Consider the following 19,279-nt stretch of genomic DNA (forward strand, 5'->3'; position numbering starts at 1 on the left):
GTGCAGATTCTCTGACAGTCCAAGGTGGGGGGAGGGCTGTTTCTATATTCCTTGATCTGTCAGCCACGGAAGGAAGAAAAATGGCGTAGTGCAGCACCACAGTTCTTTCCTGCTGGCTTCTCTCAAACCCAGTGCTGAGGCTTTATGTGTTGGAAGAGGTGTATGGGTTTTGCCACTGAAGGGGTCTGAGCACACCTAGACCCAACCTGTCTGCTGTAAACGTGGTACAGAAAGCACATTACTGTAAAACATGGCATTAGTGCTTGGGGGCAGCTGAAAACATGGCTGTGTAGCCACACATTGCTGGTTTGTAGGAACACAGCACACCTTGGGCAGTGGGAAACATCTGGCCAGCTTTGGTGGTGTTCTCACTCTATCTCAAGTCCCTGCCCTATATAAACACAGAGCTTATTGCAGCTGATGCAGGATGGAGTCTTTCTGGAAAGCTGAGGAATGGGGTGGATGATGTGTTTGTGCTCTCCTTTGGGGTGGGTGATGTTTGTGCTCTCCTTTGGGGTGGGTGATGTTTGTGCTCTCCTTTGGGGTGGGTGATGTTTGGGCTCTCCTTTGGGGTGGGTGATGTTTCTGCTCTCCTTTGGGGTGGGTGATGTTTCTGCTCTCCTTTGGGGTGGGTGATGTTTGTGCTCTCCTTTGGGGTGGGTGATGTTTGTGCTCTCCTTTGGGGTGGGTGATGTTTGGGCTCTCCTTTGGGGTGGGTGATGTTTGGGCTCTCCTTTCACCTGCTGCAGTTCATCGATGGGCGCCTGGACCTGCTGAACTCCGGGGAGGGCTTCAGTGATGTGTTCGAGGAGGAGATCAACGCGGGGGAATACGCAGGTAGGAAATGGGCTGTTAAGGGAATTTTGGACACTGCTGTTGACCCACCCTCTGTGGGCCATCAGGAGGTAATTGGTCATTGCTGTTGGTAAATAACTGAGGCTCAGTGATCCTGGTAGCCTGAAGTGTCTTAAATTGTTGTTCTTTCCTCTGTCAAGAACTTAGAATAATGTATTATAGTTTGAATAAAGCTTGTTCAGTCTTAGAAAACCTCAGCTTTACCACTTGAATAAAGTACAACTAAAAGAGTCCTTGCAGTGGAGAAAAACCCTTGGCTTTACTCAGAACCACCTCATATTTCTTAGTGATCTTTGAAAAATCCCAGTGTTCTCAAATGTCTGAGACAACACAGAAAATAGAAAAGTGTAAATCTCTCCCTGAAAGAGAAGTCTGGGTGTCCTGTTCTGTCCCTGCTCCCAGAACCACTGAGTGCCAGCACTTCACGTTCTGAGCTTGTTTCCTGTTGCAGAGAGTTAATTTGTTTGTTTGTGTCTGTGATTCTCTCCAGGTAGCGACAAACTGTACCACCAGTGGCTCTCCACAGTGAGGGTAAGGACACCATCCTTCCAGCAGACACCTCAGTTGGCCCATGGTGCAGCTCTGAGGGAAACATTGTCACACCGAGAAATTCTGGATAAAGCTCAATGGTGTGAAGTGTTGAATGGGGGCACCACTGTTTGGGGTGGGGTTTGCATCTCTGGTTATTGCCAAATTATAAATGTGCCAAATGTATAAATTAAAAGTGTAAATACTTTTAGAGAATAATAAGTTGTTGTAGAGGATATTAAAAGCTGCTTTCAATGCCTAAAATGTGGTGTATTGAAATGTAAAATATTTCAGGTTTATGGGTATGAGTCAATAGAAAAGATTGTTTGGATTTTTTCTGACAGAACTGAGTGTTGCAGCACTCCATCTACTCCTGTCCTGCTTGTGAATGGAATTATATTCTTTACACAAAGTGCTGGGCTCAGTATAATCTTGATGAGTTTGAATTACACATATTTTGTAGCAGTAATTTTTAAAAATTCCATTGTATGTTTAGGTAGGTAAATAAATATACACACATATATATATAAAAATACATAGGATGACAGGTAATTTTAACATTATAAGAAAGGGTAATGCCTGAGAGTGAATATAAAAATTAGTGTGATTAAATTCAACAGTTTATAATTTTTGTTGAAGATTGTCATGAAGTAACAAAGGTAGTAAATCTTAAAGCTGCTTGCATCTGATTGCACATAATCAAACCTGATCTCTGGAAATATAAGTTTGCACTGAAAGTAGAAAATCTAAAATTAGCCAAGGTTTTCTTGCTGTCCAGCAGTAGTCGGTGTGTGGAAGGGGTACAAAACCCTGACCAGACGAACAGATGATTCTGGCTGATGCATTACTGCCTCATTACTTTGATTATATTCACCACATGCAATTCAGCTTTTCTAGAATTAGTGTTTATGACTGTACTTAGGTTTCATTTTCCCTCAATTTATCCCTTTACCAACTACTTGGATCTTAAAAAGGCAGTGTGTGTGTGATAAACAGGACTGTGGGATGAGGGAAGGGAAAATGGGAACACAGAAAAGATCTTAGCTCTTCAGCTTGCTTGTACAGGCTTTCCTGAAAGGGAATTTCCTGCCCCAGACATTTGTTAGGATACTTTTGCCTTGAACTTGTTTAGGATTTTAGTGGAGTGAGCAGGACCCCCTGAGGGTTTGTGAGACAGGCTGTGAGAGGAGGGCTCTTGGGAGGCACTGACACCTTTTCCTCAGGGAACTGCTGGATTGAACAGAGTTGGGAAGAACCAGAGGAACACTCAGGTGTTTTTACTCTTGTCTTTTGCTTTAGTTTTGCCACTGGAATGCTCAGCTCTGCTAACAAGCACAGTTAATGCTTGCTTACTTTACAAATGGTGGATTTTGGGTCGCTGTTTGCTTTAAAGAGCTTTGATAACATTTCTTCTCTTGTTACTGTGATTATAGAAAGGAAGTGGAGCCATTTTAAACACAGTAAAGACCAAGGCTAACCCTGCCATGAAGACTGTCTATAAGTTTGTAAGTATTGAGTACTGGCTTACTACTGAGATAAGAGTCTAATTACGATTCTGGTTTAACCTTCCCAATGAGACTCAACACTTACATGCATTTTTATTGGACTCACAAAATTACTTAAAATACACATTCATCTAAATTTCAGATTGAAATGGAAAAGTCATTTTGAAATGCAAAGGAGAATGGAAACTTGTGATTTCTTTTGAAAGTATAGATGATAAATTCTATTTATTACTCAGAACTCTTTCTGGGAAATGGTGCCTGTGTGCTCTGCTAAGCAGCTCTACCATCTCATCATTGCTCTGTTGGAAATCATTGTTACCTCAGGTTTCCCTGCTTGCACTTCATCGAAAGAAGGGAATCCTCTCATTTTCCAAATTGTTTCCATCTTTTCTAAATGTCAATTAATTTTCCCCAGAGATTTCTTATACCTGCTCATTTAGACTCCAGCTTACTGAGTTATTCTTTCAATGGCAATGTTTTCAGTCCTGTTAACAAACAGCTGGTGTGTTGCTGTGCTGTCGTGTGTGGCTGCCAGCTCCACTCTGCAAGATCAAACAATGGAGAAACAACTGAGCATTTCTTATGGGCTCAATTTTAGGAAATAATGCTACATAAATCATCGAGATAACTAGCCAGACTTTGGTTTTCTCCTGCCTTCCTGCAGCCTGAGAAAGATGAGTAGGATGAGAATGGCTCTACTAACTGGCATCCAGAGCACTGCAAGGGGAGGGTTTGCAGGCTCACTGCTGATGTTGGAGAATATGAGTTTATAGCAAAGAAAAATACTTAGAGGGGAACACTGAGGCTGTGGAATGCAAAAAGATGAAAGATGTGTATGGCATCAAAACAGGGAAACAAAATTTTTTCAGCAGGAGTGGGTTTTATTTGTTTGGGGTCTTTTTAGCTTTCTGTTTGTTTTAATGTGTTTTCAGTATCCTGTTATATTTTTTTGTTGCCATCTTTAGTAACCGAAATCAAACTTAGTCACCACTGGAAATAGAAGGGGATTTTAACTTAAATTAATTTTTCATGCAGGCAAAAGATCATGCGAAAATGGGAATAAAAGAAGTGAAAAACCGCTTGAAGCAAAAGGTACTTGAAGTTCTTATTCCAAATGTATAAGCACCACGTCTGAAATCCTTAGCCACTGAAAGCACGATGTGATCAATAGGAAGCTGTTTGATACAGTGTTGTTAGCACACTTCAAAATGCATTACCAGCTGTCTCGGATTTTTCCCAGTTATAAATATTCACAGGCAAAAAAAAAATTGTCTTCAAATACATTAAGGCTCTGACTTCAACCTGCAAAAGCCAGAAAATGCAATGCTGTGTTTGGAGAGGGCCCACTCCTGCCCTCGTGCTGGGGCGCTGTGAGAGGGAGTGATCAGTCAGCAAACACGGTGTCCTGTCTGTCTGCCACTGGGAAGGGGGGTCCTGTGTGTCAGGAGAGTCTCCTGCAGAGTTCAGACAGAAGGAGCTGATAGAGTTGGGGTTCATTTCCAATTGGAATTACCCCCGGAAAAAGTACTGACACTGTTGTTTTCCAAATCCCTGTTTGTTTGTTTGTTTGTTTGTAAAGAGCACAATTCCAAAAATGCTCAGTTGTGTTTGAAAGATGTGTTATCCAATCCTAATTGCTCCTTTTAAGCCAGAAGTTGCCACTCACCTTATGAATGGGTGGGTAATTCTGTTTATTCTGTGGATCAGAGTCCTGTGGGGAGACAGGACAGCTGACTTGCTGAGAGCATTCGGACAGTTTTCTTTCCATTTGCTGCATGATAGTTTGGGTGGGTTTAGTCTGTGCTATCTCTGTGAATTCCCCTCTCCCTTTCTAGCCCCCCCTGTTGGGGCAGGGCTGCAGGTGCCCTGCTGGCACAGCCAGCAATGCCCCTGAGCCACCCTGCTCCTGCCCGGGGATTGCTGTGCGGGCTGGAGCAGGAGTTACCTCTGGGCTCACTGCAGCTGCTGCTCCTCTCAGTATTCCAGCACATTGCTGGAGAGTCTGGAGCAAGAGAAAGTTGCTTCAGATGCTTTTAATGCCATTTGATTTTATTGCACTACATTATGTGCAACCACTTTAGGTATAATTTGAGAATAATAGAAACATGAAGCAGTTTTCTTGTATATGCTTTTTTTTTTTTTATGTCATTCCATGTGTTTCGTTTCTGGACATAACCTTCATGAATAATAAAATGTTTGGCCTTCTCCTGTGCATTTCTGAAGCAGTTGGAGCTGTGTAACACGACCAGATTTTTTCCTGTATTTTAAATGCTAATAGAACTGTGTGCTGTTGTGTGACATTTGTGTGCAAGGCTGAGCAAAGCCTCATTCGGTCATTGCTTTGTTTTATTAAGGTTGTTGTCCTCCTGGTCTGTCAAGCCACTGGCTTCCTTTTAAAAAACACACAGAACATTTACAACTAAATGGCCCAGTTTTGTTTCACCTTCCTTATTATGGAGTGAGGTGGTGAAACATGATTGTTCAACACAGGCTTTCACAAGAGCTTAAAAGATTGCTGTGAGTAGTTGGCACACACTGCTCTACCTCCCCTTCCTTCATTATTCTGTCCTTTTCTATCCCATCCTCTTCTCCATGTGAATGCACCAGCAAGGTAACTCTGAAATTAGGGATTGCTCTCTTGAAAGTGATAAAAATAGCAAAAATTGTTTTGGTCACCCTCATTTTTAATCTAAATGTCCGTGCTGCTCCATTATGGGTCTATTATGCACAAGTCTGTTAAAGCATCCTCCCCAATTTTCATCTGAGAACATGGTATTCCTCATGTGTTTACTTACTGGCATGTGCAAGTGTTAACTGTTTGACATTCTGGCATCATTAAGTACTTCATTTTTGCCAAATTTGGGATGCTAGTCTTTCATCTTCTAAGGGTAACCTAAGGTTATTTTTAAACTGAACTTACTATCCACTGCATTTTAACATACTATTTTCCATTATTAATACAGAAAGTATGCAGGCCCCTGGTAAGGAAAAGTCAAATATAAACATCCCTTTTCCAGTTTTCACTGCCAAATCTGAGCAGCTTCTGTACAAGATAGAATTTAAAAATGCAATAAAGCTGGAGGTCTGCTTCCTCCAACTCTGCATAGCAATGGTGACCTCTTAAATATAATCAAGAGCCCATTTTGCCCTTGGTCTGCTCCAGTGTTGGGTTTGAATTGCAAATGAGAAATGCAGGATTGACCTGTTGAGAGGTCACTGTGGTGTGTGTAAGGTCCTTCTTTAATATGATAGTGGAGATTGAATGGGGCTCCATTTCCATCCCTTGTTCATTTGTGGTGCAGTATTTCAAAGCAACAGAAATCGGTTTCAGAGGATTCTTATGAGTGAGAGCAAATAATTGTTAATAGATACAGCCTGGTAGCTTTATTTTATATCTGATACAGTTCTTTTTTCTTTTTTTTTTCCTTTTTTTTTTTCTTTTTCTTCCCCCCCCCCTTTTTTTTTTTTTGGCAAAGGCTGCCTTTTTCCATCTCACAAATGGACCGTGGTGGTCGAGTCCCTCCTTAGTGGCTCATTTGAAGCTTAACTACATAGAATTAGGAAGAAGGAGGAATATGAATGGTACCATCCTCAACTTTCAGCCAGGAGAATGGAACTTACTGAGGGCTCTGGCTAAGACAATTTCTATAAATGGTTGGGCACTTGGCATTAATGTATTCGACATTATTTTAGTCATAGAGCCCTGTGTGGCTCTGGCTAAGGGCTGGTATTGTAGAACCAGCTCATGTAGAGCTTTACAGAACAACCTGCACCAGGACAGTGCCTCCACGTTCAGAATGGGGTTTGCTCCTCTAGAGTGTTTGTAAAAGTCCTCTGGAAAAATTGCTGATGCATATTTAAACAGAATATCCCTTTCTCTGAAATTTCTCCTTTAAAATAAATAGGTAGGAAAGATCTCACCTGAATAGACAGTTGTTGGGGGAAGCACTTCTCGTGGAGGTGTCCAGGAGATCATTTTGGAGTGTGATAGATCACTGTCATTCTTTTTTTCTGCTAATCTGTCAAGTATCTTCTTTCCTCAGACAAAAGATGGTTTTGGTTTTAATAATATCCTTAAATTACACTTCTTTCTGTTAAAAGTCACTGAAACATTGCTAGATTTTTTTGTACTTCTGGAGAATTTGTTCCAGTAAGGAGTAACTTTCACCTTCCATTTTTTCCCAGTTTTTGGGAGGGAGAGATCTCATGGTTTTTGTTGTTATCCTGAATAACATATATGATTTAAGCTACTTCAAGAATGTCTTGCTGGCTTATACCAATCAGGTGCCAATCCCAGGTCTGCCAGTGGGCTGAAGGACTGTTGTTTCCTTTCCAACTCTAGAAGTTCCAGATACTTTGACATTTCATAATTTTTATGCTATTGGAAGCCCTTATTTTGTGCATTTAATATCATGTTTCACTGTTTGTGTAACTCAGATGTGACCCAGCTGTCCCTCCCTTGGTTGGAGCCCCCACTCTGGCCCCTCTGCAGGGCTGGGCCCAGCCCCTCCCAGAGCAGGTCGGGTGCCTGGGCTTGGGCAGCTCTGGGGCTTGAGGCACGTTTCATATGGCTCCACTTGCACAGAAATGTGGGAATAAAGGCTGTGTGTGATGTCATTGCAGTCTGTGGTGCTGCCATGGGTTCTGTGAGTCCAGAACTGAGCAGACCCCTTGGTGGCTTGTTGGGAGCTGCAGGATGAGTTTGACAGACACATTTCTTGTCATTGCATTGTTTTGGGGCTCTTTGTTACTAATTCCGTGGACTTTGCTGTACTTTTTAAAGACAAGGTGCCATTGTGGAGCCAGAGGGCGGGGGGAGGAAAAAGTTTTTCTCTCCAGTTTGACCTTAGCAAGTTGTTAATTCCCCACGATCCTTATGCTCATATTGGGGAACCACTGCTCTACCAGCTGGATCTAAAGAGGGGTCTCAGCTTCTCTGTGGAGCAGACAAAGCCCCTTAGAAAGTCCATCGAGCTTTTTGTTTCATTTGACCTAAACACATTAGGTCAGTGTGTGTCCAAAGGCACCGTTTCTAATTGGCCATCAGCCCACACGGCTCATTATTGTCCCTGCGCGCCGGGGCCGCGGCCGGGCCGGAGGTCAGCAATCAAAGCTGCCGGTGTCAGCAGCCACCCTTAGGTCGGCCCTGCCGAGCCCCAGCCTTGCAGCCTCCTCTCGATATTTACCCGCCATTATTTCCCTGGCATTGTTGCAGAGATGTGAAGCTTTGGGCCCCACTGCGCTGCAGACTCTTTCTCAACTCACTTTCAAACTCTTTGCTCCTTGTCTGATTCCTGGTGTCTGCGGGCCTTTGTCTTGTTCAAAACCCGTGTTACGTACCCCGTGCCTGCACTTGCCAGGTCCTCTAACCTAGGCTGGTGGGTCACCTCACTTCTGGAGAAGAGGACTGATGTCAAAGCAAACACAAAAGCCTTCTGTGAGGCAGCAGTTGGTGGTGTACACTCTCCTGGAGGCACATTCAGTCCACACAGGCTCAAAGATGAAATGAAAGCTAACTAAGCTCCGAGTTCCATCTCTCCTTGCCACTTCCACCAGTAATTGTTCTGCTATGGCTAATTCTGTGCAGTACGTAAATGGAATTACCGTGTTCATTTAGCTTTACAAAAAGCAGAATACCCTGTTCCTGGGCTTCTGTTGAATTCGTTGCTAAAATAGCAAATCTGAGCTATGGTTTTTTCCTCCACGTGCATTTCCTGGCTTTTGCGTGTTCAGGTCAGACGTTTTGTTGACTGTCCCTGTTTGCACCACTGGCACTGGGAGGAGAGAGGGGTTGTGTACAAGCTCTGATGGCCGAACTGCAATGACATGTTTTATTCTAATGATGTTTTCTTTTCTGTACTTTGGTGTTTTTTCTCCCCTGACATCCAAATTGTTAGTCAGCATTCTCCTCTAGTGTGTCCTTTGTGCACCTTGCCCTCACTCAAGAGTGTTCCTGGCCATGCTATTCACCTTTTCCTACCACGCAGGACATTGCTGAGAACGGGTGCTCGGCCGCGCCAGAGGAGTCCCTGCCCAGGACAGCACCCTCACCACTGGGGGAGAAGAAGGACCCTAAATTAAGAGAGGACAGAAGACCAATCACAGTACATTTTGGGCAGGTAGGTCTCAGTGTCAGGTCTCTTTAAATTGTGTGACTCAGCAAAACCAGTTCAGAGAAAAATCACAGTAACGAAGATGCCAATCGTTTCATTATTTCCACTCACTGAATTATGTTATAATAGCTTTAGTTCTGCTGCATCTGTTTAAATGAGAGCCCAAAACCTGATTTTTCTGGGGTTTCTTGATTCCTTTTGTTCATACGATGATTTTGAAGAAAATAAATTCGAAGCGAATGGGGGGTGAAGCATAATCTTTAAAGCAATTTTATAAACTATTTTGTGGTTCTTTCAGCTTGAAAAGAGCTACAGCCCTCAGGACTGAGGGTGTAGAATTTAAAATGTCCTCTGTTATCTTGCCAGATCATTAGTATCAAAATGGAACATCCAACTATTAAAGCATTTGAACAGTCTCTGAAAATTAAATGCGATGAACTAAGATGGAAAAATCAATTAATAGCTTGTTAGTGTACTCTGTATTCGGTATTGACAGCTGAGCTGTTCACATTAGTTACTCGTGTAATGTTTCTTTTGATATGTCTGCAAAACAGTGAGTTTGTGTGGGGTTTTTAAGAACTAGTTATTTAGAAAATGTTGTAGTTTCTGTGATTTTCATGGAAAAACATACAGTATTTATTATCAGTTTGCCAGTGTTCCCCTATTAAGTGTAGCCTGACTCAAAAAATAACATGATTTGTGTTTAGAGTTCTCTTTTCTTTTCCTGTATCTATTCTTTGCACTGTTCTGATCAGAAAACAGGGAGGAATAGCTGATTTCTTCTAAGGAAGCAAAGTGTAATTTGCAAGCAATTGTAAAACAACATTATAAATTGGGATTTTTAGAGAAATACCTATGAATAGAAACCAGTGGCTGCACTGACTGTTCAGGCATTAGGGTTCCATGAGATGATCAGTGCTCAGAGCAGTGTTGTCTGTATCATTTTAGAAATAGATTTATTTCTTTCGGAACTTTCACCACTGTGCTAAATGTAAGTTCTTGAAGACTTTTTGTAAGGCAGATTCTCTTCCAATTAAGTATTTGCAGTAGTGATTTATTTTTCCCTTACTTTCTGTGCCAATACAGTTGAGAGGAATTGGGGCTACTGGAGGAATGCAGCCATCTAGCTCCAGCAGGGACATGTTACATTTCATTTGAAGCAGTCAGAAATCAGATAATATTACAATTTATTTTCAGTTTTTCCTTTAGATTTTTATGAGGGATGGCTGGTTCAAACATTTTGGTAGATTAATGAAATATATATTTGAGTGGTAAGTGCAAATTTAAATTCATGAGGTTTCCTAACAGTCACTTTCAAATTTTTTAATGATCCCTTTCTGTGTGTCAAAAGAAACACACATCAGCTCTGTCGGCCCCTGGCTGTGGTGAGAGGCTCGCTGGCCAAATGCTTATTGCTGTCATTGCATTACAAGTGTTGGGCTCCCAAAACTGATGTGACTTAGCAGTTGTGGGGCTCTCCCCTCCCAGCCTTTGTCCTGGCTCGGCTCTGCTCTTCCTGGCAGCCCGGTGCCAAACGAAAATTCAACCCCACTTCCACTGGAAAGGAAAAGATGTTCGGGTTTATGAAATATAGATTAAGGCTTTGGGGAGGACAAAAAAGCAGCAGCATTTCCTGGTTAAATGGGAGATGGCTTCTACCTCGTGATTAAAGGCAGCGATTTTAGTGTCACTTGTAACGCTGCCTGGAATGCAGAAGGTGGGAACAATTAAAGAGCCGCCAGCGTCGGCGCTGGGGCTGTTTGTGCGCTCGCAGCCCGGCGAGGCGCAGGATGAAAGCTGCCTGGCCATTGTCCCCGGCATGAAAGCTGCCGGGCCATTGTCCCCGCTGCCGGGCCATTGTCCCCGCTGCCGGGCCATTGTCCCCGCTGCCGGGCCGTGCCGGGCTGGCACGGGCGCTGGAGATGCGGCAGCGGGTCAGCCCGGCCGGCGGAGCGGGGACAGCTCCGCGCCCGCCGCGCCTCTAATTGAGACGTGCTGTCAAAGTGACAAACACATTTGCATACACTCGATTTATTTTCCTCGGAAAGGTCTGCGGGCTGCTGTTGGTTGAACATTCTTAATCAGCTCGCTGTAAGTGAGCCGGCAGCGAGCTGTCCTGTGCTGGGGGCTTCTCTTCATTACATGACAGATTAGCTAAAGGGGGATGGGCTGGGGAGCCAGCAGCAACCTTTAATTTTAACTCATTATCTCTCACCCTATAGTGAGTGGCTTTCCAGCCTTTCCAAACACAGTTGTGTGTCTGCAGTTGTGAGGCTACAAAAAATATCGGTAAAATATGTTGAAATGCCTTTGGAGGCACAGCACCTCAGCTGATGGTGCACCAAAATTTAGTGGTAATTATCTGGGTGAGATCCCCCAGCGTGTGGCTCATCCTGGCGAGTGGTGATCAGGCATCCTTGGAGAGCCTTCTTTATCATGGAATTGTTTTAATGGTGCTCTCTGTAATACTCAGGCATTGTGGGGAAGCTCTCCTTGATGGTGAAAAGAAGGATTTTAGCCAGATAGCCTGGGGCAGTGCCATAAAGATTTAAACAAAGTGTTCTTAGTAAGACACCAGGAGACCAAGTGGGAGGGTGGGACCACAGCTTTTCTTTGGTGTGCCTTTATGTGCTTTTCGGTTTCCCCAGGGTGTTCCTTTCCTGTTGACTCTTGGATCAACCAAACACAGGGCTGTCACCAGGGACTCCAGGGCAATCCAGCTGTACTCAACAAGTAGCAGGAACTGTACAGACCACTCAAGGTTTAATGAGGGGGGAGAACAGGGAACAATTTTCAAGGCAAGGACAAGATTCAAATGAATAGTTTGTAGTACTGAATAGTGCTATCTATTTTGGGGAAAAGTGAGGTTAATTGTTATGGAAGACCCAAAGCTACAGAAAACATCCCTTGTGGTGCTGGGTCGATGGTTGGACTTCATGGTCTTGAAGGTCTTTTCCAACCTTAATGATTCCATAAATGTCTTATTACTTGCTTTCTTCTAGTTTTTGTCGTAAAAACTGGCCAAGATGTACTTAGAGCATCAGAGCACATGGTGCATATTGAGCTGCCAGGGCTGTCCTTGGGATCCTTCCCAGTGTGCCAGGCAGGGCAGGCACTGGGAGTGACCACTGACAGGGCAGAGGGACACTCTAACACAGGTGATGTTTCCTCGTTTCCACACCTCGCTCCAGCCCTTTAGGTAGAGTGCACACGTCTGCCTGTGCTGTCTTTGAGCTGTTTGGAGAATAAACACGACACAGAGGCTGTGACTGTTCTGAACACGTGCCCTGTCAAACAAGCAGCTGTTGGGGCTCCTCTGGCAGGACCCACAGGATCAACAGGATGTGCCCAGTCTTCCCACCAGTCTGTGAGAGGGTGTCTGAGTACATGGGGGGAGCCCCAGGGCTTTAAAAACAAACCTACACTTAGGAACGTTCTCCCTCTGGAGCCCTTCCACAGTCAGGAGCACGACTGATCTAGTAAAATTAAACCAGCAAATGATAGGCTGCCAGAAACATCACTTGTTGGGAAAGGGAATCATTTCATTAGAAGCAAGTGATCCTGCCAGTTCTGTGCAGTTCTCTAATTGTGTCTGTTATAATTGGAATGTCTTTTGTCAGCCTAACTGTGTTTATGTTTCTGTGGCTTGTTTTTATTTACCAGAAAATAGGATATTTTATTCCATTTTTACAGCAAAAGGTAAAGCTTAACAACATACAAAAGACTCTTGAAGTATGTCTTTGGTGAAGAGATTCAGTCCTGTTCCACTCTTGATGCAAACTACAGTCAGTGCTCTGGGGGTAATGTAGATAACTATGAAACAAAAGGAAAGTACTCTCATGTACTAAAGCAGCTTTAGTCTAACTGTGGAAAGGTTTCTCCAGCTTCTCTTCCCACCTGATCCTGACTGCTGTTAAACTTTTGCAGGCCATAATATGGAAACTGCCATCTTCTTGGCTGTTTTGGTCCCATTTGCTGTAAATGAACGTGTTCATTTTTCCTGTTCACGATCTGCACTTGGACACACAGAGCAAACAGCTCTGCTTTGCAGGGCAGGGCTCTTCTTCCAGGAGATTAAACGGCATTAAGAGGTCAGGGGAAGATGGGAGAACAGGAGCCAGCTGCATTCCAGGAATGCAGCACTGGATGGCTGAGGCCAGAGGCAGCAGAGGAGGGATTATCTCTGGGGTAAAAGGGATGAAGCAGGGAAGGGAGGAAGGCTCCCTTGCCAGACCCTGTGACTCCCTTCACACCCAGGTGCATCGGAACAATAGCAGATTCCCCTGGATCACAGCAGGCATTGTGTGCCACTGAGGTAGAAACCAAAGGGGAAAGGGGAAAACAAGTTCATTTGCTAATATTCATGCAACTGTGTGCTCTGGCTGCAGAGCAGCCTCCTCTCCTGGCCACTCAGGGCTGCTTGGGCAATAGTGGGGCCTTCCTTAGGAACAGGAGCCTCCCTTCCCCTCTGCCCACAGATGAGCAGTGTGGGCTCCCTGTTCCTTTCTGTGCAGCCACGTGGAGTTTCCTCCCTCTCTCCATTTGGTTCTTTATGGATTTAGCAAAAGTATAAGCCTAGTTCTTTAAAATTTTTTTGTCTACAGACAGCATATCTTCTACCCTCGTTTCTTCCCACTCCTTTCTTTGACTGTTCCTTTCAGGAGGGAATTCAGTTGCTGAGTAAGAGTCACCTTGCAAGAAAGGCACATGGTGTGGTCCAGAAGCACTGGTCCACCTAATGTCTGCTTGAGGCCACTCAGATGTCCCATCAGGTTCCTGGGGGACAGTGTTCTTAGGCAGGGGAGTGAAAACAATGTCAGTGGACGAGACAATAATGCATTGGATTGAACTCTGCTTTGGGCAGAAATGGCGATCCTGGGGTGGGAGGGACGAACTGAAAGGCCTGCACTTGTCATGTGTGTGAATGTGTGTGAATGTGTGCCCAGGGGCTCCTGCCTCTCCTGCTCCCTCTGCCCAGGCCTTTCTAAGGAGCACCCCAGCACTGTGTTCCCCTCAGCTGCTGCAGCCATGCCTGGCCCCAGGGCTGTGCAGGAATTCAGCTGTGCAGGTGTGTTCATCCACAGAAAAGCACATTCTAGACTATGGCTTTTCCAACTGTCTTGGTACTTCAGGCACTGCTTAAACAGGGATGTTCAGAATAAATGTACTGCCCTGGGTACACTGTGTCAGCTGCTGGAACACTGGATGTGTGCAGGGAACACTCTGCTGGAGTGACCTCCCAGGGCTCTGTGACAAGGGATAGCAGCTGTAACATGTCTGCAGCTTCCTTGTTAGTCCTGTTATGCTGAGGAACCCGTAAATATCTTGTAGAGAATATCTTGGTCCATCACTGCTGGCATGTGGAAGAAGAGTTGTGCTTTATAAATAATACATGCATATAAAATAAATACATCAGTACATGCAAGGCTAACCAAATCACCTAGATTGACAACTGAGGAGAGCTCGGAGTGTCTTATGGGTGACTTGCTTTTCTACCAATGTAGATCAGCATCCAGAAGCTTCTTATGTATTACTTATGAAGCTGATACATGCAGTTAGGCCAGAACTGTCTGAACTGACCTCTGGGCCACTGGATTAAACCCGAAGATTAAAGGGAGAGAGTATGAGAAACATGATGGTTGTACCTGCTGCCCCTGCTGTGGCTGCGGGCTGGGCCAGGCTGTCGGCCCTGCCCAGAGCTGGGCTGGTGGCACAGTCACAGAGCTGGCAGTGCCATGTGCAGGCAGGGCAGCCAGGTCCCCTGGGGGTGAGGACAGTGTCCCCCAGCCAGGCAGCCCCGGGGAGTGAGGAAGCTGAGCCAGGCAGAGAGTCATCCTGTTCAGAGAACTGATAAATGAGAGACCATCTCTTCTTTTGTCGGTTTTTATTCTGTGCAAGTATTCTGCTTGCTAGAGAGGAATAGCTGTTAGGAGATAATAAGGAATATGTCCATTTTCCAACATTTTAAATCGTGTGGGTTGCATGATCTCTTTCATTTGAATTCCAGCATCAGGCCCACGGAAAGCCAGTGTAAAGCTGACAAAATGACCAGTTAAAAAAGAAAACACGCACAAACAACGTGGCTTTTTTCTTTATATTTCATATTGCGTTGCTGGATTTTCCAGTATTTTAAATGAAAAATATATGTAGTTAGTTCCATGTTGACAATGTCCTTGAGGATTTGACAGTGAGATTTTCCAGCAGTTGCTCTTCGTTAGAATCCTGGTGGTGTTTAATAAGGCAGCCAAACTGCTGGCACCTCGGGCTCGTGTTTGTTCTCCAGGGCTCGGGGCTGCTGCAGTAAGCACATCGACCAGGGCTGATCATTACAAGGGCGTACGCCACCAGGAATAAAAATGTCACACGTTCTCCCATCTCACAGCGGTACAAAATGTCAGTCCTGTCAAACAGACATTGCAGGTAGCTCTGAGCAGTCGGTACAAATTGGGAAGCCGAATATTCCCCCAGCTTTCTGATATTCTTCATCTGAAGCAGAAGAAAAACAGTTGTTAACCTATTAGCTGTGATTTTAAACTCTGCTGAGGTAGTAGATGGATAGGCTTTAACACAGGGATAAATATATTCCGTGGGTCTGGGATTTTTTGCAATGTCTCTCCGTCCATGTATGTTGAGAAACAGACAGAGTGAAAACAAGCCACAGCAAAATGAGCCTCATTTTGGTAGAAGTCATTTGAGATTCTCTCTCACACTCTTCTGTGTTTTATCTCTGTGAACAGTTCTATAAAAACCCTCCTTGCTGGTTTGCTGTAATCCAGACAGGGCCTGGTTCGATGGGTTAAGGGAGTTTGCCTTCCTGGCCCTTCCATCGTGCATAATGTCACATTCAGGATTTTATTCTCTTTCTGGACAAGTGAAGGTTGTACTGCTTTCAGGGTAAGGCCACTGTGAGATGGAGAGTCCATAGGATGTGTTTTTTCTGGTCTAGCACCAGAACATACCAGTGTGTTCCCTGAGTTATCCCTCTAGGATTGAGGTATGGATATTGTCAGTGCAGGACTGCTGCCTACTGCAGGGTTCAGGAAAAAATCTGGTGCAAAGGATGAAGGGCAAAGAGGTGTGAGAATATTAAAGGAATAACACGAAATTATAGCCAGTCCCCAGTGGTTGCCCAAGGGGACGAGGAGAGCAGTGAAAGGGCTGCAGTGTTCTGTGTCAGAGAACGGGACTCACAGGCTGTTCTGGGTGTAGGAGTGTCTTTGTTTTTCTGTGACACCTTCTCAAACACAGAACTGGGGGGTGTGTTTAAAGCAGTGAATCCCTTGCCCAAACAGCAGTGACTGTGGAGCAGGTTGCCAGAGGAAGGCCCAGCAAAGAGCAGGGATGTGACAGGAGGTGCCAATGGATCAGAGCCCTGGCCTGCCATGGCCTGGGTAGCACCTGTCTGCAGCAGGACTGGGTCAGCTGCACACAACAATGGAACAACGTGTGTGAGGCTTCTTTGAACCAGAGTGACTCTGAACTAAGCGTGTCGTGTTCTGCAGGCATCTGTTTGCTGTGGGGAGGGATCCCTCCTGCACATAGCTCTGTGCAGTGGCTCTCAGACTGGTCTGCAGCACCTGGGCTCTGTGCCAGGGAAAGAAGAGGCTGTTGACAGGCATCTCCTTTGGAAAATGTCAGGAGTCCTCAAACTGCAAAGTGTCAAATGATATCAGTTTAATGGTTAAGGGGGTATTTTACATTTTTTAGAAGAGCTGAGTGCACTCCCACCAATACAGGTGGGAGGAGGTCAGGGCTGATTTTCAGCTGCACAGCAGACAGAGAGGGGGGGAGGAGAACTCAGTGGTCACAGTCTGAGGTTTTGTTGGTATCACCTTTGGTGGGGTTTGCTGCTTGTTTGTGTAGGGCAGGAACTTTCCTGTCACTGAGGCTGGGAAGAGATCAGAAGTCTTGACAGGTCTTTAAACCACAGACACCATTACAAGTTAACCAATCCTACATAATATTCCTCCCATCTACATCACAGAACAGCACATGCTGCTTTGGGCATAGCCTGTTCCAGTCTCCTCAGCACACAGAGAAAAATATATCCATGGAATTCTCAAAATTCTTCCCTTCTTTCCCTGTAATTGCAGACAAAAGAAATAAGATACCATTCAGCTCTACAGCCCAGGAGTTTATGATTTAAGCCATGTGTTTTTAGAATAGCATCAGTTATCAACAATAATAATCCACAGTAGTGCACCTGTGGTTTTAGGATTTTGGCTTTAGGCATTGCTACATTTTTGCCAGACTCGTTCTACCTTCCCAATCTACAAATGTGCCTTGAAGAATGAGGCATCCCTTAAAACATGGAGATTATTTTTATCACAGGACCCAGCAGATTTCTGTTGAAGTATTTCAGAGTGTAAATTAAAAATATATGCTGTAAAGCAGACACTGTTCCTGTCATCCCAGTTTGTGAGCTGTACATATGGGAGTATGTAAAAAGCAGAGTGTGCTGTGCAGGGATCTGGATGGATAATAAAACAGCTGCCTCGTAGATTCCATCTGCTTTCTGTACTGAATCTTTTTAGGTACCAGACATTTTTCAGTGTTGTTATTTTCTCCCTTTTTTTGTTTTTAATTGAGTGTTCAGTTGAGGTCCAGCACACTGTCCCAAAGCACTGCAGATCTCTTGCAGCCTGATGTGTGTGAGCCTGGGCACATTCAGGACAGGGCATCTCTCTCCCATGTCTGATTGGCTTGAAAACATACCAGCAGCTTTCAAACCAGTCCTGCACTTCAGAAGGAAGTGGGATATTCATGTAGAAAAGCTCTGTTTTGGAAATCATTGGAAACACCCCTCACTGCTAATTGAGAAACGCTTCTGTCTACACGTACTGACAAACCAGTTTTCATCTGGTTGTGTTTTCTTTATGCATTTCTCTCTGGTTGCACTTGTTGCTGCACATGAACCAGCACCTCTAATGTACTCACGAAGGCTTTGTTTTGAATACCACTTTAAAAAAAAAAATCTCAAAAGACATCCACAATTAGTTTGAGATAATGCTCTGCTCACGAGCTGTTACCTCACAGACCAAAAATGATCTTTTTGTAATGTTTTCTTTAGTATAAAAAACCTAAATAGCTGTGCTGTGAAAGTTCCCTGGGCATATAATAGCTACTTTATGAGATGTGGGATCTGTAATTTTTAAGTAGTATTTTGATAGAGTAAAAAGGAATATAAGATTTTTCTTCTTCCAGCATCTCATAGCTTAAGTCACTTGTCTGATAATTAGTAAACCAGTGCCAGATCTGCAGCCATAGAATTGGCTTTCTGCAAATTTTCTGTCCTGTTGCTTTAGAAGTATTTTGAACAAGACAATTAAGCAAATATCCAGAGGAAAAAGGTATGCTGGTAAACAGCTACTGGTGAGGAAGTGCTAATTTAGACATTTCTCCCCTTCACAGAAAACAAGAGCACACACATTTAGGATGGTACCTAGAGCAGCAATTTAACAGCTTTTAGCACTGTAGCCCTGTGCTGGTTCCTGCCCAGCCTCCTCACAGCCCAGGTAATTAAGTTGATGTTCCAACACAGCTTCACCTGCTGACCTTTCAGAAACAATGTGTTTTGCTGCATTAACAAATTAACTTCAAATCAGTGGCTCTTCCAGTAAATATGGTGTGCACAGAGTTGGAACACGCTTGCCTGTCCCGTTGTGGTGGCAGACAGTGAGAGCAACGCTGGAAATGAAGCCCTGTTACCGAGGGTGTGGTGCCCACTGCCCCCTGCCTGCTCTGCCCTGTGCTGCCCAGCACTGATCCAAGTCATCCTGTTGCCCTGGGAATGTGCAGTTTGGCTCACTCTTCTGTTCAGATCTCTTCAGGGCTCAGAAGTGCAATACATCCGAGGCCTCAAAACAAACTGTGTTCCTGGTAGCACTTCAGTGGGTAAGATAAATCTGAGTGTGAGTTGGATTTGCCTGTGTTGTTACAAGCACTGGGGTCACAGTTCTGGGAGTTAACACGATGCCTGTTTAGAAGTCCAAGAGACACAAAAGTTTCTACACCTTTAATCTTTTCCCAGAGCAGCATTTGTATGTGTCTTTATTGTGGAAACACGTAGAATTATTTTTTGATCAGAGATGAAAGCTTAATCATGTGTGATATCTGAATCTCAGCTGGAAAAAATAATGCAGTGACAGGATAAGGATATGAAAGTATTGTCACCTGCAAAGGAGTAGTTTGTTGTAATATGAATGCATTGGGTATTTGTAGTGTATTTATTTTCACTTACACAGAGCTAAAGGGATACTTGCACAAGTAGTTTTGAGT

General features: G+C 44.3%; 1 protein-coding gene across 6 annotated transcripts in view; it reads left to right on the forward strand.

Annotated features, from left to right (window-relative positions):
* Positions 1-19,279, forward strand: part of DENND1A (DENN domain containing 1A) — a 150,138-nt gene that overhangs the window by 117,235 nt on the left and 13,624 nt on the right. For all 6 annotated transcript variants that reach the window (XM_051807499.1, XM_051807504.1, XM_051807501.1 and 3 more), the window contains exons 15-19: positions 750-837; positions 1,346-1,386; positions 2,817-2,888; positions 3,924-3,980; positions 8,876-9,007. In XM_051807499.1, the coding sequence (XP_051663459.1) occupies positions 750-837; positions 1,346-1,386; positions 2,817-2,888; positions 3,924-3,980; positions 8,876-9,007 (390 nt within the window). The remainder of the gene's footprint in view (positions 1-749; positions 838-1,345; positions 1,387-2,816; positions 2,889-3,923; positions 3,981-8,875; positions 9,008-19,279) is intronic.

The sequence above is a fragment of the Manacus candei genome, unplaced genomic scaffold (genome assembly GCF_025592945.1).
Source record: "Manacus candei isolate 608988 ecotype Guabito, Panama unplaced genomic scaffold, ASM2559294v1 h1tg000071l, whole genome shotgun sequence".
Lineage (NCBI taxonomy): Eukaryota > Metazoa > Chordata > Aves > Passeriformes > Pipridae > Manacus > Manacus candei.